Genomic DNA, 24,689 nt, shown 5'->3' with positions numbered 1-24,689 from the left:
CAGGCAAATTTGGCCTTGGGGTACACAGTGAAGCAGGGCAAAAGCCAATAGAGTTTTGCCAAGAGAATGCACTGGTCATAGCAAACACTCTCTTCCAACAACAAAAGAGAAGACTCTACACATGGACATCACCAGATGGCCAACACCGAAATCAGATTGATTATATTCTTTGCAGCCAAAGATGGAGAAGCTCTATACAGTCAGCAAAAACAAGACTGGGAGCAGACCATGGCTCAGATCATGAACTCCTTATTGCCAAATTCAGACTTAAATTGAAGAAAGTAGGGAAAACCACTAGACCTTTCAGGTATGACCTGAATTGTCGGGAGCTGCCTTAGGCATTACTGACAAAATGGAGGCACGGCCCCCAGGCCCCTCTCCTCAGGCAAGGATCCCGGGATGAAGGAGTTAGGCCTTGTAATTCTGACTTGTCTTTTCCTCTCCTCAGCTGAGTTGACTGGAAAGGAATATTAAGGTGCTTATTGTTCTTGAGAGGAGCATGAGAAGGCACAAAGCCTTCTGCAGCTGTGCTCAGAAAATAATTCATAAAGTTAATCATTGACATTTGTTCAAGGACTTTTACAAAAGAGTGTTCCAGGATGAGCACATAGGCTGTAGCTTGAGGCCATGAGAGGGATTGATATCTGAAGCCTATTTGTGAGGAGAATGTTTATGGCAAAGGAGTTTACTGAATTTAGGGCTTAGAAATAATTAAAACAGTTAGAAGTTAAAGATTTAAGGAATGTTATAAAGTTAGCATATTTTACTATACTTATAGAAGTTAGGAATTTTTAGAGACACTATAGCTAGAAGCCTTTTTAAGAGACAGTGAGCTCAGGATGTTAGGGGCAAACAGGATTTAGGAAGATAAGTAGTAAACTGAGGAATGTAGCATGAGTTACAATGTAATCACAAGTTAACTATAGGACACATTAGAAGAGGTAGATAATAGATGATAAGGCTGATTCTGAGATAATCACTGAAGCAGGAACTCTGAAGAACAACAATGATTTATGGAGATAATAAATCTGGGAGAGGGGGAACTGAAAATGTCAAACCTCTGACCTAATGTTTCTGTAAAAGTATAAAAGAGAATCTTAAACTTGAAATAAGTAGGCAGTCCAAGAAAAATGAGAGGATGTCTCATTCACCGACACCGTTCACCTCTTCAGGTTGAATCCCTGGCTGCTGGAGTTGGACTCCGGCACTGAATCAAATTCCTTACGATTATACAGTGAAAGTGACAAACAGAGTCAAGGGATTAGATTTGATAGATTGCCTGAAGAACTATGAATGGAGGTTCGTGACACTGTACAGGAGACAGGGATCAAGACCATCCCCAAGAAAAAGAAATGCAAAAAGGCAAAATGCTTGTCTGAGAAGGCCTTACAAATAGCTGTGAAGAGAAGCAAAAGGCAAAGGAGAAAAAGAAAGATATACCCATTTGAATGCAGAGTTCCAAAGAATAGCAAGGAGAAATAAGAAAGCCTTCTTCAGTGATCAGTGCAAAGAAATAGAGGAAAACAATAGAATGGGAAAGACTAGAGATCTCTTCAAGAAAATTAGAGATACCAAGGAAACATTTCATGCAAAGATGGGCTCAATAGACAGAAACGGTATGGACCTAACAGAAGCAGAAGATACTCAGAAGAGGTGGCAACAAAACACAAAGTATACAAAAAAGATCTTCACGGACCCAGATAATCACAATGGTGTGATCACTCACCTAGAGCCAGACATCCTGGAGTGCAGTCAAGTGGGCCTTAGGAAGCATCACTACAAACAAAGCTAGTGGAGGTGATGGAACTCCAGTTGACCTATTTCAAATCCTAAAAGATGATGCTGTGAAAGTATTGCACTCAATATGCCAGCAAATTTGGAAAATTCAGCAGTGGCCACAGGACTGGAAAGGGTCAGTTTTCATTCCAATCCCAAAGAAAGGCAATGCCAAAGAATGCTCAAACTGCGTATCGCACAATTGCACTCATCTCACACTCTGGTAATGTTCAAAATTCTCCAAGCCAGGCTTCAACAGTACATAAACCGTGAACTTCCAGATGTTCAAGCTGGATTTAGAAAAGGCAGAGGAACAAGAGATCAAATTGCCAACATGTGTTGGATCATCAAAAAAGCAAGAGAGTTCCAGAAAAACATCTACTTCTACTGTATTGACTATGCCAAAGCCTTTTGCTATGTGGATCACAATAAACCATGGAAAATTCTTCAAGAGATAGGAATACCAGACCACCTCACCTGCCTCCTGAGAAATATGCAGGTCAGGAAGCAACAGTTAGAACTAGAGATGAAACAACACTGGTTCCAAATAGGGCAAGGAGTACATCAAGGATGTATATTGTCACTCTGCTTATTTATCTTATATGCAGAGTACATCATGAGAAATGCTGTGTTGGATGAAGCACAAGCTGGAATCAAGACTGCTGGGAGAAATATCAATAACCTCAGATATGCAGATGACACCCCTCTTGTGGCAGAAAGCGAAGAAGAACTAAAGAGCCTCTTGAAAGTGAAAGAGGAGAGTGAAAAACTCAACATTCAGAAAACTAAGATCATGGCATCTGGACTTATCACTTCATGGCAAATAGATGGGGAAACAGTAGAAACAGTGACAAACTTTATTTTGGGGAGCTCCAAAATCACTGCAGATGGTGAGTGCAGCCACAAAATTAAAAGATGCTTGCTCTTTGGAAGAAAAGTTATGACCAACATATTAAAAAGCATATTAAAAAGCAGAGATATTACTTTGCCAACAAAGGTCCATCTAGTCAAAGCTATGGCTTTTCCAGTAGTTATGTATGGATGTGAGAGTTGGACTATAAAGAAAGCTGAGTACCAAAGAATTGATGCTTTTGAACTGTGGGGTTGGAGAAGGCTCTTGAGAGTCCCCTGGACTGCAAGGAGATCCAACCAGTCCATCCTAAAGAAAATCAGTCCTGAACATTCATTGGAAGGACTGATGCTGATGCTGAAACTCCAGTACTTTGGCGACCTGGTGTGAAGAACTGACTCAATCTGAAAAGACCCTGATGCTGGGAAGGATTGAAGGCAGGAGGAAAAGGGGATGACAGAGGATGAGATGGTTGGATTGCATCACTGACAGAATGGACATGAGTTTGAGTAAACTTCGGGAGTTGGTGACGGACAGGGAAGCCTGGTGTGTTGCAGTCCATGGGGTCTTAGAGTCGGACACAAATGAGAGACTGAACTGAACTGAATCCCTACACAAGAGAAATAGATCTAAGTGCATTGTGATCTTTTGCTCCATCTAAATGCCTTAATAGTTAATACCCAGCTTCATGTCTTTTTAGAAATTTTTCTTCTTTTTTATAAACACTTGTGTCAAGGGCTGAGTTTCAATAGACTGCAACAAGGGGGCTGCTTGTTATGTACAGAAATACCAAACCTTCATTTCTAATTCAAGTCTCAGCTACTCATTTGTGACGAACAACTGATAGCCAAGACTTGATTATTAATTTTACTGATTTTTCATCAAAAGGAATGGCTAAATAATGAGACATCAGAAAATAAGTGAATGGAAAGTTCCTGTTAAATCTAACTAGATGGCTCATCTTGGGTAAGTCACAGCACTACTCTAGACCCCAGATTTTCTAAGATTAGGGCATTCAAACTCTTGATTTATTTCTTTTATAAAGCTCTCATTGTTTTTCACTTCTTTACTGAAAGTAATTCATGCTGATTGTAGCGTTTAGAAAACACGGTTAAGCAGAAAGACAATAAAAATACCCACAACTCCACCACAAAGAGATAAGACTGTTAATATCTTGGCACATGTCCTTTCTGTTGTCTTTCAATTTAGTGACTCCATTTAGTTTTCTATCCATCCTTTAAATAACAGAAGTGGGAGCAACCAAACAGCTTTGTGACTTCAAATTTTCACTTAATGTAATGTGAACATTTTTCCATGTTATGAACATTTTCTACAGTATCATATTAGCTGAATATTGTTATGTGGATGTACCATAAATCATTTAACTAAACCTGCCTTTCATTAGTTTTCTTTTCCAGTTTTTTGTTTCTCTAAACTTCATTGCAGTGGACATCTTTGTGGGGAAACTTTTACACATATCTATATTTCCATATTTCAACTTAAAAACTTTTCTGTACATTCAGCAGTTATTCCATGTCTGACCAACAGAGGGCATTTAGAGCTTTCCATCTCAGGGAAAGGCCATAAAGCCATTTCTACCAGACATAACAAAATAGTGGTTTTCTTTGGAAGGAATGATGCTAAAGCTGAAACTCCAGTACTTTGGCCACCTCATGCGAAGAGTTGACTCATTGGAAAAGACTCTGATGCTGGGAGGGATTGGGGGCAAGAGGAGAAGGGGACGACAGAGGATGAGATGGCTGGATGGCATCACTGACTCGATGGACGTGAGTCTGGGTGAACTCCGGGAGTTGGTGATGGACAGGGAGGCCTGGCGTGCTGCGATTCATGGGGTCACAAAGAGTCGGACATGACTGAGCGACTGATTTGATCTGATCTGATTGTGAAAAATATAATTTTGGATGTCCAGTAATAATCAGCAAACTCCAAAGGGAGAATCAAAGTCATTTATTTTTATATATAACCAGAACTCCTCCCTGCAAAACAAACAAACAAACAAACAAACCCTCAAATAGTGTGCTTTATTAAGACTTAAACCCAAAATGAATACAAATTATCTCTTTTGCCCAATTCAGAAAAGGAGAGCTCAGCTTTATGCAAAGACCTAAATTCCCCACAGAAGATAGTGATAAACAAGCAGGGAAGGGAGCTCAATACCCAAAATACAGGTCTTGCCAGAGAAAAGCCCAGACAGCCCCAGGATCTGGAGGTCCCTAGGAAGACAAATTTGGGGGCAACACTGGAGTCCTGCCTAGACTATTACTTATCCATCACCTACCAGCCAGGTTGTGGTAGGTAATACTATAGGTTTTGTTAGCTAGAGCCCATTGTTTTATGTACATTCTTCTTGATTTTCACCAAGATCACAAATTTACAAGGCAGCACTTCTTGGCACAATAATTATACCCAGCAAATGACTAAGTACAAGGTGGGTATTTAAATAGTTGTCACTCAGTGCTAATGACAAGTTTCTATTCTAGTAAAAAGATGATTATTGAGAGGCAGAGTGGTGGGTAAGGGTGTAGGCTCTACAGCCAGGTTGCCTGTACTTGCATCCTGATTCCATCACTTACTAGCTGGTCTGGAAAGCTAGTACTGCCTCCTGACCCAGTGTCTGTGAAAATGCTGCTGCTGCTAAGTCACTTTAGTTGTGTCCAACTCTGTGCGACCCCATAGACAGCAGCCCACCAGGCTCCCCCGTCCCTGGGATTCTCCAGGCAAGAACACTGGAGTGGGTTGCCATTTCTTTCTCCAATGCATGAAAGTAAAAAGTGAAAGTGAAGTTGCTCAGTCGTGTCCAACTCTTCGCGATCCCATGGACTGCAGCCTACCAGGCTCCTCCGTCCATGGGATTTTCCAGGCAAGAGTACTGCAGTGGGGTGCCATTGCCTTCTCCACTGTGAAAATGCAGGTAGAAATAATACCTACCTCTGGTGTGATTTTGAGAATTAAATGAGTTTAGACACATGCATTCAGGCACAGGGCTTGGACCATGAGAAGTTCTTGATAAATGTTTCTAGAGTGATTATGAGCCTTAGTGATTACTAAGATTTTTTTCCTCTCATTTTGAAATTCTATGACTCGTCATGGATGCTGCTGTCTCCAAGCTCCTCCTCAGACACTGAGGACCCAGGCCTCTCCCTGGCTCCACAGGTTCACCTGATGGCTGCAGCCACGGCTTTGCTGGCCCCAGGCAGCTCTCTGATCTTCACAGGTGACAGACACATCTTCCCCTGGTCCCTCACCCGGTTACCCCTTTTTAAATTTTACTCCACGTGTCTTTCATTTGTTCAACAGGAGTTCCATTTAATTCCATCGAATCATAACATTTCACAAATAATAGTCATCTTCATAGGGGTGCTCTAAGATGTCCCATGGAACAGAAATGCTTTCCTTTACAGGGCTCAAAAGAAATGTGCTCAGATGGGAAAATCAGGCTTTCTGAAGGAAGGAATGTCAATGGGGATACAGACATCATAGCGTCTGCTTCTCTGGGCCACTTGTGCAGTGGTTCTTCTTTCCTGAGCCAGCTGTTTTGTGCAATTGTTCCTTTTCCTGTTCCAATACAATCCCAATCATGAAGGTGGAGTCTCCAGAGGTGGGCAGCCATAGGGAATAAAAATCTTTATGTTCACCTGCTGCTGCTGCTGCTAAGTCCCTTCAGTCATGTCCAACTCTGTGTGACCCCATAGACGGCAGCCCACCAGGCTCCCCCGTCCCTGGGATTCTCCAGGCAAGAACACTGGAGTGGGGTTGCCATTTCCTTCTCTAATGCATGAAAGTAAAAAGTGAAAGTGAAGTCACTCAGTCATGTCCGACTCTTTGCGACCCCATGGACTGCAGCCCACCAGGTTCCTCCATCCATAGGATTTTCCAGGCAAGAGTACTGGAGTGGGGTGCCATCGCCTTCTCCGTATGTTCACCTAGGGCTGAGTATTGGAGTCAGGCTGGGCTACAGTTTACAAATGTCCTTGCCTCCCATTCTAATAGGCTCTGGAAGGGTGTGTGACCTCCTCCCTACAATGCTGGTAACATAAGACTAATACAGGAAATAAGGAAAAAACAAAAACACGAATTACATTATGCTAAAGCTGATTTTATTGCTTTCTGGAGGCTGGAGCAGTAATTAGAGCAGTAACAAGCAATGGGACTTAAGACAGCTGAGCCTGTAACAGAGCTGGGATTTCCCAGGGAAACAGGAGAGGGACTGGGTTTCTGGGCATCTGGAAGAAGCAGAAAATAGTGTAAGGGCCCCGGGAGGAAGTGTACTGTTCACAAGGGGTGCCAAGGCCACACTGTGGAGGCAGAACAGTTCAGATGTCATGTGTGAGGCATTAGAGAATCAAAGGTTTTTGAACAAAAGAGTGACTTAAGACATAGTGCTGAACAAAGGACTGCTCTGGCAGCAGGATTCATTTTCAGTTGAAGGGGACAGGGCTAGGGGAGTGGAGTGGAAAGAAGGATTGTAGGGTCAGGCTTGAAACCATGTCCGTGGCACTAGCTGAGGGGCCTCGTGTAAATGACTTGACCAGGCCAGCCTCTGTTTCTTCATCTGAAACTGATACGTTAGAGGCTTCTGGGAAGATTAATCATTTACCAAATATTTTACTAGGTTCTTACAATGTGCCAGACATTTTGCTAGGTGTCAGGGGTACAAAAATGGACACAAAAGACACATCTCTGCCTTCTAGGATCTTACCATCTAACATAAGAGACAATTTAAGAAGTCAAGAAACATTAAAAACTGCAAAGTGTGATAAGATGATATTGTGAATGAGGTTGGCAGAAAGGGCATCAGGGGAAGTCTCTCTGAAATTAGACTTTATGGAGACCAGACAATTGAGAAGGAAACACAAGAACAGGATTCTGAGACAAAAGCATGGTAGTGGGTGTCTCTGAAATAAATTACAGCAAAAACTCCACTCAGAATATCTGAAATACAGCAACTGAAGAAACTTTGGTTTATTAGATCATCATCTGATATGTCTTATTGCTTCTCTAAAATCACGGCAATGAAAACATGTAAACTAGCAGAGTGCTTCACATTTAAAGCTTTTATTTTGAAAAATAAAATACAAAAGTCATCAAGTTGTAAATGTATGTGGTAATTCCTCAACTTCTCAGAAACAATACAATGAATTATTTAAATAATTAAGACATTTAACATTATCCACATCAAACATTTCAACAGGTACAAGCGTTCTACAAAACATTAGAACATGTATAGACAACCTAGTCCAAGATGAAACTGCCCAATTTTGCTTACAGGATCCCATTTTTAAACCTTCCCCTTGAAAACAAAGTTTGGACTCTGGTAAGAAAAGATGAGGGCCAGAGCAGTTTTAACAGAAAGCATACATCCCAGCTGGGTTCCTTCTCCGCAGGGCTGTGCATGTAATTAGGATCGAGAGCGCTGTACATGGGAAGCAGGTCACTCAGGAGGGTCCCAACGTGTGCTGACATCCCACCCTCTCAGGGGAAGGAGACTGGCAAATAAGCAGGAGATGTAGGCATGCTACATACACTCCACTCATCTCAGCAGGGGACAGCCAGTCCTAGAAATTTCTCTGTGGCCAAAAAGGCAGCAGTCTTCCCTAGGGCAGACAAACAGAATGCATCAGAGGTGTGTACTCTAATCTCACTTTGTTCTTCCCTGCACGACACCACTTCCTTTCCAGCTGTGAGCCCAGCACAGCAGGGGAGACAAGCAGGGGGATAGACCACTGAGAACAGCTGCTTCAGAAGGACTACTGGAGAGGCGCACTCCCCCTCAGTTTGGGATGCTTTTAGCTGCCTGCCAGGAGCTTTGATATGCAAAACAAAAGGATGGAAGCCAAAGCAAGGGCTGCTCCTGCCCACTTCCAAATGACTGCAACTGTGATCTGCAATTGAAGCAACTCTGGGGGCATTTGACAGGGATGTCAAACGTCCAGGGGTCGAAGGCTGACTGTTTAATATCAAAAGGCGGATACTGAGGTTCTTTAAAGCAAACTTTAGGAGATACGCTGACTGCTGTTCATACACCGAAGGGATCCCAAAGACAAGACGGAAGACTATGATTTGTCTTGAGATACCTTGGTGTCTTCCTAGCTTGTCCTGAGTTCTTCTCTGATTGCATGAGGGCCACGACAGGCCTCGACAAGCAAACAGGGTGTATTGCTGCTGTAGTGGTAACTCAAAGCTGGAGTCATCTGACCTGCAAACAGCTGGCAGATAATGCATCCAATGCAGCCCTGTATGAATGTTTCCAGGAAGGAATTCATCTATACTTTTTTTTTTTTTTTTTGGCTGCACTGCATCTTAGTTGTCGCACGTGGGATCTTTAGTTGTAGCATTTGAACTTTCGAACTCAGTGGCGGCATGTGGGATCTAGTTCCCTGACCAGGGATTGAACCTGGCCCCCTGCATTGGGAGCATGGAGTCTTAGCCACTGGACTACCAGAGAAGTCTCTCATCTATACTTTTGAAAATATTTTGAATAAACAAAATTACACAAGGCCTGATAAATGCTGTTATACCTGTATGCCCACTGAGTTTAAGTCTAAACATTTTGCTCCTTAGCAAAAGACAATCATATATCCTAAAACCTATGAATAGTATAAATTCACTATCATTGGTAATTTTGACATGGTATAGCAGTATTCACTTTTTTCTATCTGTAATCTATTAATACACAGCATGTCATAAAAGTTTCTTATTCAGACTGAATTTTCAATCTCAGTTTTCTCATCAGTAGAACAGAAAAAATAGCACCTACTTGCCAGACTTGAATGAAATCATTCATATATATGTGTGTGCACATATATATATGAATAATTCATAAATCTTAAAGATATCATTTATCATATATTATTTATATACTATATATACGTGATGCTTGGTATTTCATGCCTGGTATGGAGTACACAGTCAATACATGGCTATTATATAAGGTAAAAACAGAACAGCAAACAAAACTATGACAAAAATCAGATTTTAATGAAAGCTTGAAAGTTTCAAGTTCCAAATGGTTGTAATGGTCCCCAACCTTTTTGGCACCAGGGACCTCAACAAGCAAACAAGGGACTGGTTTCATGGAAGATAATTTATCAATGGACCAGGGGTGGGGGATGGTTTCGAGATGATTCAAGAGCATTACATTTACTGTGCACTTCATTTCTATTATTATTGCATCAGCCCCATCTCAGATCATCAGGCATTAGATCCCAGAGGCTGGGGACCCCTGGTCTACAACATAACCACATTATTCAGACCAAAATGGAATCTTAAAATCTGGAGAGTGGCGTGAGGTCTGAACAGCCATGTCAGGAGGTCTAGGTTCAGAACCAGCTTTGCCACTGGAATCCAAGACATGTACCTGATGATCACTCAGATAGAAAGGGGGCCAAGAAGGCCTGCCCCACAGTAGCCCTTAACTACCAGACAACATGGCTTATAAACATATAACACCATAATGCATTAACATCAGCAAGGGCAGACTTGAAAAACCAACCAAGCAACTCCCAAAAGTATTAGCGCAAAAATGTTGGCACATGCCACACACAGAGGAAGCAGCATGGGTGGCGAAAGAATCCCTGGCTGGACGTCAGAAGACGGTGCTCATTACCACTGGGTTCTTCCGACCTATGATGTGACCTTGACCGATAATCTGGTCTCTCTAGGATCAGTTTCCTTATCAGAAAACAGGTGGTTGAGGGTGTTTCTTCAGCTAAAATATTTTACCATTTAACACCCCTCCTCATACTGAAAATAACAACTAATGCTGAGTGCTCACTGTGTGTCAGGCTTCGGGCAGACATTACTATGGTTCATTCTACCAATCTCTTATTTACATTGTCCTCACTGTACAGATGAAGAAACAAAGACACAGAGAAGTTAAGTAGTCTGCTCAATGCCAAACACAGTCAAGATTCCAATCCAGGTGAACGGACTCCAGAGCTGTGCTCCCCACCCCACCGTGCTGCCTCCTACGAGAGTGAAACCCAAAGGTCCAGGCCAGCAGTGTCCCCAACCTCACCTCATGTATGTAAGAGGTTCCTGGCTCTGCTACTCCACCTGCTCAGACTGTGGAAGGAAGCAAAAGATGTTTTAAAGTCAGTCAGCATGAGAAATGACTGCTCTTGTTGAAATATCAGATGTGGCTTGCAGGCTCTGATTAGACTTCCTAATGAATTCTGTCTGCTACTGCTGACAGTAAAGAAGACTGGCTTTTGTCTCTGGTTCTTAGTAGGGAGACTAAACCCTGGGAATTTTCCAGGTAACATGAATGTCTTTGTTATTTATGAGCCCCTGAGATTATACCTGAGTGTCTGCTAAGAGATAAGATGACTCAGTATGAGGGCTGATCACAAGGAAGACCAACCTGTGATTTGAAGGCTGGGCTGGGTCAGGGCCCCAGCCCAGCTTCTGGGTAGGGGACTTTGGGGATTGAGTTCAATTCTACAACAGTGAGTCAATCACACCTATGTAATTAGACTTCAATAAAAACTCTGGATGCTGAAGTTCAGTGGAGCACCCTGGTTGGTGAACACATGGATGTACTGTGAGGGAGACATACCCGCCCACCTCGGAGAAGGGCACAGAAGCTCTGAGTCTGAGACACTCCCAGACCTTGTCTTATTTGTTTCTTCATTTGGTTGGTCTTGACTTGTTTCCTTTATAGTAAAACTATAATCTTTTTGTTGTTGTTGTTTTTCCACACTGCAAGGTTTATGTAATCTTAGTTCCTAGACCAGGGATCGAACCCGGGTCCCTGGCAGTGGAATCGTTGAGTCCTAACCACTGGACTGCCAGGGAATTCCCAAAACTGTAACCTTAAGTACAGTGCTTTCTTGAGTTCTGTGAGAATTCTAACTAAAGATCAAACATGAGGGTTCTGTGGACTTCAGTTTTCTCTTTATTAGGAATTAAATCAAAGCCTTTTATAGGCTCTTTTCTAAGTACCTATGTGATGCCTTAAATGAAACTAACCTGAACAGGGGGCTTGAAGTGCCTGTATTAAGCCTTTTACTCTATTTTTTGTTATCTTTTCCTTATTTATTACAGAAATTCTCTATACTGATGAATCTTTTGTTTCAAAATTTTCTTCTACTTAAGGTGTACTTTTTTATATGATGCTTTCTAATAAGTAAACCTTCTCAATTTTAATGTAGTCCAACTTATCCATTTTAAAATTAATGATTAGTATTTTTTATAATGTTTAAGAAATCTTTCCCTCTTAAGGTCATAAAGATATTCTCTATTGCCTCCTAAACACTTTATTATTTTGCCTTTCACATTGAGTTCTATAATCAACCTGGAAAGGATTTTTATGTATGCTGTGAATCAGGGCTGTCCCATTAATTTCAGTCTCAAAGTCTCTTTCTTGACTCCTTCAGATTTATTACACAAAACAGCCTTTGGATTGGACATTTCTTTAAGACTGCCTCTTGATTATTCTCTGGCTCCAGCTGCCATAGCCTGTAAGTGACCACTTGTTCATGAATTCATCCAGGTTTCTGGTGCATCTTGCCCAGCCAAGGCTCAGGGCCCCTGTGCCCCCTTGTTGCAAAAGTTGATCAGTCTTTGGATAGACCAGGAGTCCCCTTGAGAAGATCTCTTTTCCCTCTGACTCTTGAGGACACATTCCAATTTCTCATACATAAAAGTAATTCAGTAGACAGTTGTTGAATAAATTAAATGAATGGATGGATGGATTAAAATTAAATATTTGTTAATAAGCATATACCATCAGAGAAGGCAATGGCACCCCACTCCAGTACTCTTGCCTGGAAAATCCATGGACAGAGGAGCCTGGTAGGCTGCAGTCCATGGAGTTGCTAAGAGTCGGACACGACTGAGCAACTTCACTTTCACTTTTCTCTTTCATGCAGCGGAGAAGGAAATGGCAACCCACTCCAGTATTCTTGCCTGGAGAATCCCAGGGACAGTGGAGCCTGGTGGGCTGCTGTCTAAGGGGTCACACAGAGTCGGACACGACTGAAGCGACTTAGCATAGCATATACCATGAAAGTAGTTTAAAATACTCAAGTAATACGTATCAATTATTAATGGTTGTTTTAAGACAAGGATCTGAGAAGACAGAGTTTTCAACCTTGGTTGAGATACAGCTACTCTTAGAGAAAAGCCTGTTTACTCTAGTCTTGCCTCAGGCAACACAACTTCATACAGTCTGTGAGGTTCCCCTCAACAACCCAGATCTGGAACACTTTTAGCGACTGAATTCAGTGCTGGGTCCTCATTTCCTATTAACAAGCTAATTGCTGTTAGCAGCAACCTGGAAGCAACATGCATTATCACCATGCAGGACAGGGACGTTTTCTCTTGGCTCAGGCAATAGTCACTGACTTCTTCCTACGACTACACAGGAATGGCAGAAGATAAGCTCTCGCAGGACACTCTGGGCTACTCTACATCTGTTGGCCATAACATCACCTATTCCCCTTCAACTCAAGAAACAATATTGGAATCCAAGTGAGTGATGGTGTAACATGACAAGGAGACCTCCGGATCTGCTTTAGTTTTTTTAAAAAGTAAAAGTTATAAGCCTCAAACTCACATCACCCACTCCCAGCTTGGTGAACTCGGTAGCTGAAGGCCAATGGCTGTGTGTAACATGTATTCATAAGTCTTCTAGGCTCCAAATGAGGAAAACTAAAAGGCAATGATGTACATGTAATATGAACAAAGGGTGGCTGTACATTATTATTTCAAGTAAGGTATCAGAAGCCTGGAGCAGATTCACCAAGGCAGGTTCCTTATTGGTGGGATGCTGTGCGGTTTGTGAGTGACCTCAAGCAATCAGATTTTAGTTATCAATAAAGTATTTCCCTAGCTTTGGAAGACACTGAGCCCTCTGAAATTGAGACTATGTTAAGTGATTGTCCAACAATTACCAGGAGCCAGTCTTTCTACCCCCAGCATATATCATTATCTCATTGAGAGGATGACTTCAGTGCAAGAGCCCATTTATTATTACACCAAGAGGAGGAAGCAGATACAGTACCTGAGGTTTTTCTTTAAGAAATTCAGGTAGCTGAAATTCTCCTTTATAGACCTAGAAAAAAAATAAAAGCCAAGTATAAGTTTAAGGAAATATTCACTGTTATCATCGCTTTGGGAAGCTTGCATTGCCTGATGGTGGGTGGGTTCACTGCTTCATTCTTGGTGAGTTTTGGAATAGGAAGGAAGTCTGTCAGTTCAAGAGCAGCCAGAGTTGAGGACTGAGTGAAATTTCTATTCACTCTGACCCCACCTGCTCTACTCTTGCCTAGGTGCTCCCAAATGTGGGCTGCCTGGGAGAAGGCTTAGAGTCTCTGAAGAAGAAAGAAAAGCATCCTAATATTCCAAGTTCCAATTATTTTATTAATAGCTGAGAAAGTAAGCCCTTGGCCATTTCTCTCCAGCATCCAACAAAGAATTCACACAATTTAGGAACAGGTTCCTCCTGATTTCCTTCTGAAATCTCCAGCTTTACTTTTCTTAATGTACCCAATATTCCCATAGTAATTTGAATATTAGGTGGTTCTTAAAATGATATATACTTTTAACCTCATGAAATCTTATAATTAAAAACTTGCACTTTTCAATATGTAAAGCTATGTTTCTAAAAGCAGCAATAATTAGGGAATAGTTTTTAAAAAGATGTGTAGGATCTTTACATAGGAAACCATAAAATATTATTGAGAGAAATCAAAGACCAGATAGGCACATCACTTTCAGGGATTGTAACATTCAATATAATAAAGCTGTCCATTCTCCTCACAGGATTTCCAATAAAAACTCTAGCATGCTTTTTGGGGGAAGAGGGAGGGGTAATTTCAAGCTGATTATAAAAGTTTTGTGGAAATGCATAGGGCCAAAAATTATCAAGGTAATCTTAAAAAGAACAAGGTGGAAGGGCTTATTCTAAAATATATTAAGACATTATTGAAAGTGAAGTTGCTCAGTCGTGTCGGACTCTTTGCGACCCCATGGACTGTAGCCTACCAGGTTCCACCATCCATGGGATTTTCCAGGCAAGAATACTGGAATGGGTTGCCATTTCCTTCTCCAGATCTTCCCAACCAAGGGATTGAACCCAGTTCTCCTGCACTGTAGGCAGACGCTTTACTGTCTGAGCCACCAGGGAAGTTAAGACATTATTATTCAGCTATAATTAAGTTACATTAAACATACAAAAGAAGCAGGAAAAGTAGAAAAAGTAGAAGCAGTAAAAGTTTTTCTTTTCTTGGGCTCCAAAATCACTGCAGATGGTGACTGCAGCCATGAAATTAGAAGACATTTGCTTCTTGGAAGGAAAGCTATGACAAACCAGACAGCATATTAAAAAGCAAAGACACAGTCAAAGCTATGGTTTTTCTAGTAGTTATGTAGGGATGTGAGAGTTGTACCATAAAAAGGCTGAGTGCTAAAGAATTGATGTTTTTGAATTGTGGTACTAGAGAAGACTCTTGAGAGTCCCTTGGACTGCAAGGAGATCAAACCAGTCAATCTTAAAGGAAATCAGCTCTGAATCAGTGGAAGGACTAATGCTGAAACTGAAGCTCCAATACACTGGCCACCTGATGCAAAGAGTTGATTCACTGGAAAAGACCCTGATGCTGGGAAAGACTGAAGGCAAAAGAAGAGGGAGGCAGAGGATGAGATGGTTAGATAGCATCGCCAACTCAACAGACATGAACTTGAGCAAATTCCAGGAGATGGTGGAGGACAGGGAAGCCTGGTGTGCTGCAGTCCATGGGGTTGCAAAGAGTTAGACACAACTTAGCAACTGAACAACAACAAAACATACAAAAAACACATACATACAAAAAATATAGCTATAATCAAGACAGTAAGGTTTTGGCACAAAGACAGACACATATATTAATGAAACAGAATGAAGAGTCCAGAAACAGACCCTCATTTACAGATAAATGATTTATGACAAAGGTGGCCCTGCAGAGCAGTGCAGTTAGAATGAATAAATAAATGTGTTTATGTATATAATGATATACCATCCTGAAGTTTTAGAAATGAAGTAATACTATACCAACAACCTAGATGAATCCCAATACATAATGATGATCTCCAAAAAATAATATAACATGTGTCTCCATTAAAATTTTTTAATATTTATTTATTTGGCTGCACTGAGTCTTAGTTGTGTCATGCGGGATCTTTCAGTTGTGGGTCATGGATTCTCTGGTTGTGGCATGCAGGCTTAGTTGCTCTAAGGCATGTGGGATCTTAGTTCCCCAACCAGGGATCAAACTCGTGTCCACTACATTGCAAGGCAGATTCTCAACCACTGGGCCACCAGGCAAGTTCCTCCATTTAAAACCTTTAAAGCTCAAAAACAGGCAAAGCAACTCTGATGTTAGAAATCAGGATAGTGTTTACTGTGGGGAAGAGTGGGGTGGCAGAGCTTGGGAAGAAGGATGAGAGAAGCTTGTAGGGTGCTGATGATTTTCTGTCTTGATATGGGTAGTGATTATAAACATTTTGTGAATATTTACTGAGCTGTGGTTTGTATACTTTTCTGTATATATATTATACTTCAAAAAAAAAAAAACTGAACAAATTAAGCCAGTAGCTTAAGAATTTACTAGGCTTGCTCTTTCACACACACACAATTTATTTAAGTACAAAGATGTCTCTTTCAACACTGTCAACAACGGCAAAAAATTGGGAACTATTCATGTTAATCAAGTGAGGAAGGTTTCCATCAGCAACAGCTTTGATAACTGTTGAGAAACTATAGAAAGAAACTATGGATTGTTACTGAGAAGAGTCAGTGGGTAGCCCCTCCGAGCACAGAACTACCTTTTAAATGGTGAATACTAAAGCCTACTAACTTAAAGGATTTCACTTGGGTATAAGATGACTTTCACTTCTAAAAGTAGCAGTATTCCTTCTGAGACTCAGAGAATGAATGTACTTTTTTCCTGTCTCTTCCTCTGCAATTTCTAAAACCTAGTCTATTCTTTAGGGTCTCTGCTACAGTCCTAGGAAGCCTAAATTAAAGCACAAAGAGACTTGATATTTCTTTAGCAATGCATCACACTGGAAACTGAGGTGGGTGTGCAGGATAACAAAAGTGCAGCTGCTAGGAGGGTCTCAAAAGCTGCCCCCATCTCCTTCATATCTTCAAACAGTCCCAGGTCACTGGAGAGCTGGTCTAACTGCTCTCCAAAGAATCTACATGTAAGAATCCTATTTGCTTTACCCCAGCCTCAGAGTCCAGAGATTGTTTCAGTTCTGTTCATTTCCCCCTAGTTTTACTGAGATACAACTGACATATAACACTGTATTACTGCTCCAGGCTTCTGACATAGGAAGTGTCTATATCATGCTAACACTGACTTCACGGTGCTTCTGTCTACTATCTGTGGGGCAAGCAGACACTATATCAAAACAGGGGCTCAAGTTATCAGAATGGGCTTTTTGTTTTTGCTTTTTACCAGATTCTCAAGTCTTTCCTTCTCCCTCTATTCAGGGAATTGAGTCCGAAGCCCCCCTCTCCAAGCCCTGGGCATAAGCTGCTCAGGCCTAGGGTCCTGCACCCTGGGTCCTTTATGAACCAAAACCAGTATGTTTGCTCTAGTACCCCTTCCACTGTTAGCGGGTTTGGTCCCTAACAAACTTTTCTTATATTCCTCACATCCTCTCAGGAACCGAGTCTTCTTTCTCTGAGCCTCTTCTGCTAGAATTCAAGTAGAAGGTGCAACACAAGCCCACAGCGTCAAATGGCTAGTCAGTGGCAGAATTAGGCTCAGAAGTCCCCAGCTCAGCACTCTCCCTTTATACTATGCTCTGCATCTTATTACTATTAGAAAATTCTTATTGTTAAATTCTTCCTTCTCTTTTTGGTTTGTTGTAAAAACCAGCAAGACCTAACAGAAAATATGAGTGGGAACATTAAATATTATAAGTGTCTTCCAGGAATCAATACGTTCAGAGAGGTAAGGCTCATATGAAAGGGGAAAAAAACACACCAAAACCCTAAATATGTGATATCGCAAATTTAATAAAAAAAAACAAAAAGGGGTCAGGCTAAGACATCAAACAAAAGGCTCAATCAACAAATAAGTGGGAAACTGTGTCTCCTCATTATCCTTTAGGGAAAAAAATGCTTCAAAAGTTAGGAGCTATGGTACTGACAGAAGTTAGGAACTTTCTATTGACCAAGCAATTTCTATTTAGTGCAGGAAACCAAGTACAGAATCACTTATAAAAACAGCGAAGTTAGAAATGGAATTTCCTCTGGCTAAAGGAATAGTGTTTCTGGACATTCTATCCTCTGGTACTAATGAACTGAGGATTTTACTAGACAGAAATGAGCTAGGTACTCAGAATCTAAACGTTCCTAGAGAACTCTCCCACCTCAAGCTCTGCAAACCAAGGAAACAAAAGTAGGCTTCTGATTTAGAGGGTGCACTGGAAATAAAAATAATAACAGCAGCTAAATTTGATTTTCTCTGCATCAGGTTGGTGCTGAGCATGCGTTTCATGTTTCCCCTTATCGAATCCCACAGTCCTCTGAGGGAGGTATTATTCTCTTTTTACAGATGAAGTAACTGAGGCACAGAGACATTAATTTGTCCAATGTAGTAAAATGGCAAGTTACTAAGTACCATGATTGAACTTCCATTTTAAAAGGGTCATCTTAATTGCTCTGTTAGTCTGCAGAGGATAAAGAACAGAGTCTGGAGCAACAGCAGTAATCTAGACAGGACAGGGAGGTGGTGGTGGAGGTGGTGCAAAGCAGTACCTTTGTGGATTTTCCCCCCTAATCATATCTAGATTTCCTAATAGACTAGATGTGGAAAGTTAAAGAGCAGAAGGGAGTCAAGGATGACAAAGTTTTTGGCTTAAGCAACTACCAACTGGAAATATGAAGTTGCCATCAACTCAGCTGGGAAAGGTTCTGGGATATAACAGATTTTCAGGGGTTTAATTTGGAAATGTTAAGCTTGAGACATCTACTGGACAATACATGAAAATATCAAGTAGTCAGAAATACAAATCTAGGATTCATGGAAGAGGTCTGTGCTGGGATATATAAATTTGAGAATCATCAACTTATAGATGGTATTTAAAACTTGATACCTGATGAGATGACCTAGGTGCTCAGGGTAGAGAGAGGGAGCAGAGGGCTTAACACTGAAGCAGGGGGGTATTCCAACATAAAGAGGTCGGGGAGAAGAGGGAGAACCAGCAAAGACTGAGAAGAGGCCACCAATGACAGAGAAGGAAAATTTTAAGAAGTGGGATTTAGAAGTCAAGTAACTCTGACTAATGTCAGATTCAAATTTGTGGAGTGAGGTATCACCAACTCCGTTATAAGCAAACCCTTCAGCTGTGGATTACCTAGAATACAAAGCTAGAGAAGGGAAGATAATTTATCTAAGCTGCCTGTGAAGCTTCAAAAACCCAAGAAAGAAGAGGTTCTGAATACTGACTGAAGTAGCAATGCATCTTCTTGTTATTTGTCCTCAGGCCACTTTCCATTTTCTTACAAGATTAATTAGAAGCTGACCGGCCATGCCCAGTACCACTTCACCTGCTACCACAGCCTCACCTATAGTAATAGTTTACAATTAAGATGTAAACAAAAGTCTCCATGGAGCTAAAATGGATGTTATTAACATACCTGCAGACTGAAGATTGAGTCTTCTATTTAATCAAGTCTTTTAGGTCCCTTTTCCTTTATACACATTTTTAACCATCACAAGTTATCTGGTTTCAACCTATAGCAATCAGATACAGCAAACAGGAAGGTAATGGGCAAGTACTGATAACTGAGAAGTGACAAATGAAACAAAGGAAGACACAGAAATTGTAAAAGGCAGATAGGAAGCCTTGAGTTCTTTAAGAAAGGGACCCACAGTTCTATATCCTATATAAAGAGAGGATGGGCATTTTCTAACACAAACAGTAATTTCCTTTGGATGAAATAAAAATTCAAATTATGATTAATAATTTACTTAAGAAGGTAACGAAATAAATCATCAAAATGCAGAGGAATTCTACATCAAAATATTAAGGTTTGGTCCTAAACGAGACACATCTACCCAGAAACCTGACTTTCTAGAATGATGGGTTCCCCAAGGATCTCAGACAGTCAAGTGTCTACAATTTACAGGAAAAGGTGGCAGACATGTTATGAGGCCTAATTCTGAATCTGGCTTGATCTTATGGAGAATATGAAACTATTTCTAAATTATTTTCATGCTAAAAGTGTTTGTGGCCACATTCCCTGATGATCCCTGTGTCTGGTATTTAAGACCTGTGTAATTCCCTTCCTTTAAGTGTGAGTTGGATCTAGTGACTAGATTCTAACAACTAGAATATGGCAAAAGTGATGAATGTTATTTCTGAGATTAGGTCACAGAAGTCTGTTTCTTCTGGCTTGGGTACTCAAGATGAACAATGACTTAACTCAAAACATTCTTTCAAAATAAGAAAATTTTAAACAACGTCCAGAAACACATACTAATGACCATACTACATGCACTGCGGATTTTAAAGTGCTACTTTTGCTCATTGTTTTCTTCAAAGTGTGTGTATGTATACACATATGTGTATATACACATTCCAAGGGTTAAAAGATTAGTCTTTTAACCTCTGGTTATGAATTCAAATTTCATTGTAAGCTCAAATCTAATTTATTCCTCCTTTCTGCCTTCTTCCTTCTTTCCATCCTCTTTCCAAGAGCGCTCAAGTGCACAGAATTGGATTACTTCTTAGTTCACGACAAACTTTCATCATTGGTCCATGCATGGCCCGCTATTTTTTTTGTTATGCAATTCACTATTTTTAATAATATAAAAAGCATTTCCTCTCGAGAAACAATGTTAGTTTCACATGCAGAGAAAACACAACTCCAGCCAGATATGATAATGCAGAAAGGAATCTAGATTTTGAAATTTACATCTTTAATCCCACTGGGCTCTTCTGGCCCACTAGAGACTTATTATCGCTAAAATACAAACATGAAACAGCTGATAACATGCATGTTTACATATTCTCATTTGCCTTAAAAGTATTCTGGCAGCTTTGCAAACCTCAGACTGGGTTTCTGCAGCATTCAACAATCGTGTGTTACAAACAATGGACAAATGCTATTAGTACATTCCCTATATCAAGAAGAAATATATTAATCAGTTCATAAGCATCATCTACTCCTCCAAAAATGTTTTTAAGAAAAAGTGTATTGACTTTTGGGTGAGGCTGGACAAGATGGATTGGAACGTAAATTGAATTGGGAATGTGTAATAAAAGTGACATAGGAACCTCTACAAGAAAGCAGTATAAATAGAGCAAACTTAGCATCAGGGGATTGATTTCCAGGGGAGAAAAGTTTAACATGCAGGATGATTAAGAAACTGTATCAGTTTACCACGGGATACTTACCAGGCAAGAATGAATACATCTCTATTCAAAGGTAAATGTGTTGAACATAATTTTCAGTAACACTGAAGGACAGTTAATACACACAGGTACAGTCAATAATAATTTTATCAATTTCCTTTCACTGGGGTGCTTTTCCTTCTTTTCTCAAACTAGGAACTTTTAACTTATCCTTTAAACATGACAATCCAGTAGAGCCAGTTCTGTGTTCACCTAGCATCCCAAATGCCTTAAATTTATGGCAGTTATCATGTTGAACTACAGTTAGTTACACATCTATTTTCAGCATACTTCTTAAGGAGAGGGACAGATCCTTAATTATCTGTATATCTTGGATGCAGGGATGAATGGACAGTTGGACAAAAAAAGAAATGAATGAAGAGATTCCTTCATAATGGTCTCCATTTTTACAGATGATGGACCAATGAGGCCAATTTACAGTACAGATTAAGCAGAGAAGCAGAAGAAGCAACTTCATTGGGCCCTCCCTGATTGGAACCTACTGAACCTTGAGGGCTACATATGACATTATGTTATAGAATACTGTTAACTCATTCTATTCAATTCTACTTTTCTATTCAATTCAATTCTACTTTTCAATTCTATTCAATTCTATTTTTGGAAATAAATGAATTCAAGAATCAACCATTAAAAAGAATGAAATAATGCCACCTGCAGCAACATGGATGGACCGAGAGATTGTCATACTGAGTGAAATAAGTCAGAGAAAGAGAAATATCGTATGATACCATGTATAAGCAGAACAGAAAAAGAAATGTTACAAATGAACTTGCTTACAAAACAGAAATAGACTCACAGACTTACAGAATGAATTTAAGTTTACGGGAGGAGGGATAGTTAGGGAGTTTGGGATTGACATGTACACACTGCTATATTTAAAATTAACCTTCTGTAATATTGCACAGGGAACTCTGTTCATTATTAGGTAACAACCTAAACCACTGGACCACCAGGAAGTCCCAGGAATTTCTATTCTTAAAAAGACAGCCTTAACGGAGAGAAAAGCCAAAGCAGATAAGTATGAGAACATATGTGAGATACATAAAAACATCACACATCAAAATACGCAGAGAATTTCTAAAAATCATTAAGGAAAAAGCAAATGATTTCGTAGAAAATTGGGTAAGAGACTTGAAAAAGCATTTCATAACATAGTTCAGTGGCAAATAGCATGAAACAGGGTTTGCTCTCTTTAGTTATTAAGGAATACTCATTTTAACCATAATAAAACATCACTACGCTCCTATAAGAAAGACTAAAATTTTAAGATTGACTCTAACATTGACGATGTAGAACAACTGAAATTCTCATATACCTGCTAGTGAGAGAATACAGTCACTTAGCATTATCTCCTAAATTTGCACATTCAAATGCCCTCTGACCCATACATTCATTCATTCTGTGATGGAAAAGATTAACTTAGCAGGGCTATTTTGCTCAAATGTTGCACATTCCCAAGAAAGGCCTATTTTCAGGACTGCTCTTGGCTGGCTCCAGGGATCTGAGCCTAGAGTGTTCTGTCTATAGGAATGCATGTCTGAGGCCTTGGGCTGGCCTGTCCCAGTTTGAGCAGCTAGTTTATGTTAGTAATTTATTTATGGTGAACATCTGTTTTTTCTCTGGGGGTGGGGGGGGGTCTACATGCCTACATGACCAATCCCCAATAAAAACCCTGGATTCAAAAGCTCTGGTGAGCAACCTGGTTGGGAACAATTCACATGTGTTGTCACACGTGTTGCTGGGTGAATGAAGCAAACCCTATGTGACTCCACTGTGAGGGACATTTCAAAGACAGCACCTGGTTTCCTCCAGAGTTTTTACCCCATGTGCCTTTTCCCTTTGTAAGTTTTACTTTCCATCTTTTTGCTATAATCAGCTACACTTGGAAGCATAAGAATTTTAAGACTACTGTCTTGGAAAATCCTAATGTAACTCTCAGGCATATTCTTAGCAAAAGTGCATACATGAGTTAAGACATGTACAAGGATATTGTATGTACAAGGATATTGTATATCAACATTAAAAGACATGTACAAGGATATTGCATATCAACATTAAAACATCCCTACAACTATAAACAACTCAAATGTCCAAACAGTTGTGCAACTATAGTATCACATTTAAAAACAAAAATGAATTACTGTGAAATGCAACAACATGAAACTCAGAACGACAGAAACCAGACACAAAAGAATACTGTCAATACCCTCCAGCTAAAGACTACCAGGAATATAGCTGTAGTTGAACATGTTGAATTCATTACTCCTTTAAGCAAGGGAACACACACACCATGGAAATGTGGGATGTCTCAGGAAAAGAGCATCAGGAAGGACTCTCATGATTTTGGTTAGGTGATTTGGGGAAAAGTCCAAGGAAACAGGGTTTTTCTCTGGACTGGGGGCTGCCAGCAAGCAGTGATTATTCTCTAAATGGGTATCTTAATAAATCTTATCTAAAAGAAAGGAACAATAGCAGTGAGAATAAGGCTGTTTTTGGTTAAGAAGCAAGAGGTGGGTATTTGGTATTTCATTGTTACTACAAAGTGGTCTTGTCTTTTCTCAGTTCATCGTGGTTAAAGAGGACTCCTGTATTGTGTTGGGGTTCTGTGAGATCATTGATACCCAGGTGAAGACCATCATATTTTAGTGGTGAGCACAAAAAGTCAGTTTCTAATCACCATGGGCTAGAGGTTGTGTCAGATCAGTTCTTTGATGTCTGAGGCTGCTTTTTTCCTTTCTTCAAAATAAACTGTATGATTTCATTTATATGAAATTTAAAAGCAAGCAAAATTAAATCCATGATGGCAGAATTTGGGATAGAAGTTATCCGTGGAAAGAAGGAAAGAGGAGGAAGAAATAATTTGGAGGTGCAGGCACAGGGCTTCTGAGTACTCCTACTGTCTCCTTGAAAAGCAGCAGCATCTCTGGGTTGAAAAGTGGTGGAAAAATAGAAAGGAACTGGCAGTAGTCTGCACAATCTTCATTCAGTGATAAAACACGGTCAATAGGCTTTCACTACAAGATGAAGTCTTTGTATGCTTGCTTGTCTGTCAAATCACTATTTAGGAGAACGTGTCACTCAGTTGTAAAGAATCCACCTGAGATGGAGGAGACGCAACACAAGCCGCATTTTCAATCCCTGGGTCAAGAAGATCCCCTGGAGAAGGAAATGGCAACCTACTTCAGTATTCTTGCCTGGGAAATCCCACAAACAGAGGAGCCTGGCGGGCTACAGACCATGGCGTTGCAAAGAGTTGGACATGACTTAGTGATAAAACAACAGCAGTTACTTGTTGAAATGCAAAATGTATTAAGTGAAAAATATATGAAGAATTCACATGAAGCCCACTGATACTTATTCAAGATTTCAAGTCCCAAAAATGAACATTTGAAAAAAGCAATGTTGAATGTCTATCAGTGTCACTACATTGATTCAACAACAACAGGAAATAATACAGGCACACCTTGGAGATACTGTGAGTTTGGTTCTAGACAATCACAATGAAGCAAATATTGCAACAAAGCTAGTCACACAGATTTTTTTGGTGTCCCAGTGCCTATAAAAGCTATGTTGACACTATCCAGTGAATCATAATCATTTTGCTGGTAGAGGGTCTTGCCTCAAC

At 40.3% G+C, this 24,689-nt stretch overlaps 1 protein-coding gene across 2 annotated transcripts in view; it reads right to left on the bottom strand.

Annotated features, from left to right (window-relative positions):
- Nucleotides 1-7,682: 7,682 nt before the first annotated feature.
- The window catches only part of TPST1 (tyrosylprotein sulfotransferase 1), a 103,161-nt gene continuing 86,154 nt past the window's right edge, over nucleotides 7,683-24,689 (bottom strand). For both annotated transcript variants that reach the window (XM_055562241.1, XM_055562240.1), the window contains 3 exons: nucleotides 13,653-13,703; nucleotides 10,665-10,711; nucleotides 7,683-8,241 (listed from right to left, as the gene is read on the bottom strand). In XM_055562241.1, coding sequence (XP_055418216.1) covers nucleotides 10,694-10,711; nucleotides 13,653-13,703 — 69 coding nt within the window. In that variant the 3' untranslated portion in view covers nucleotides 7,683-8,241; nucleotides 10,665-10,693. The remainder of the gene's footprint in view (nucleotides 8,242-10,664; nucleotides 10,712-13,652; nucleotides 13,704-24,689) is intronic.

Source organism: Bubalus kerabau, chromosome 23 (assembly GCF_029407905.1).
Source record: "Bubalus kerabau isolate K-KA32 ecotype Philippines breed swamp buffalo chromosome 23, PCC_UOA_SB_1v2, whole genome shotgun sequence".
Lineage (NCBI taxonomy): Eukaryota > Metazoa > Chordata > Mammalia > Artiodactyla > Bovidae > Bubalus > Bubalus kerabau.
Note: the sequence above shows the minus strand (reverse complement) of the source record. Positions and strands in the feature narration are given on the sequence as shown.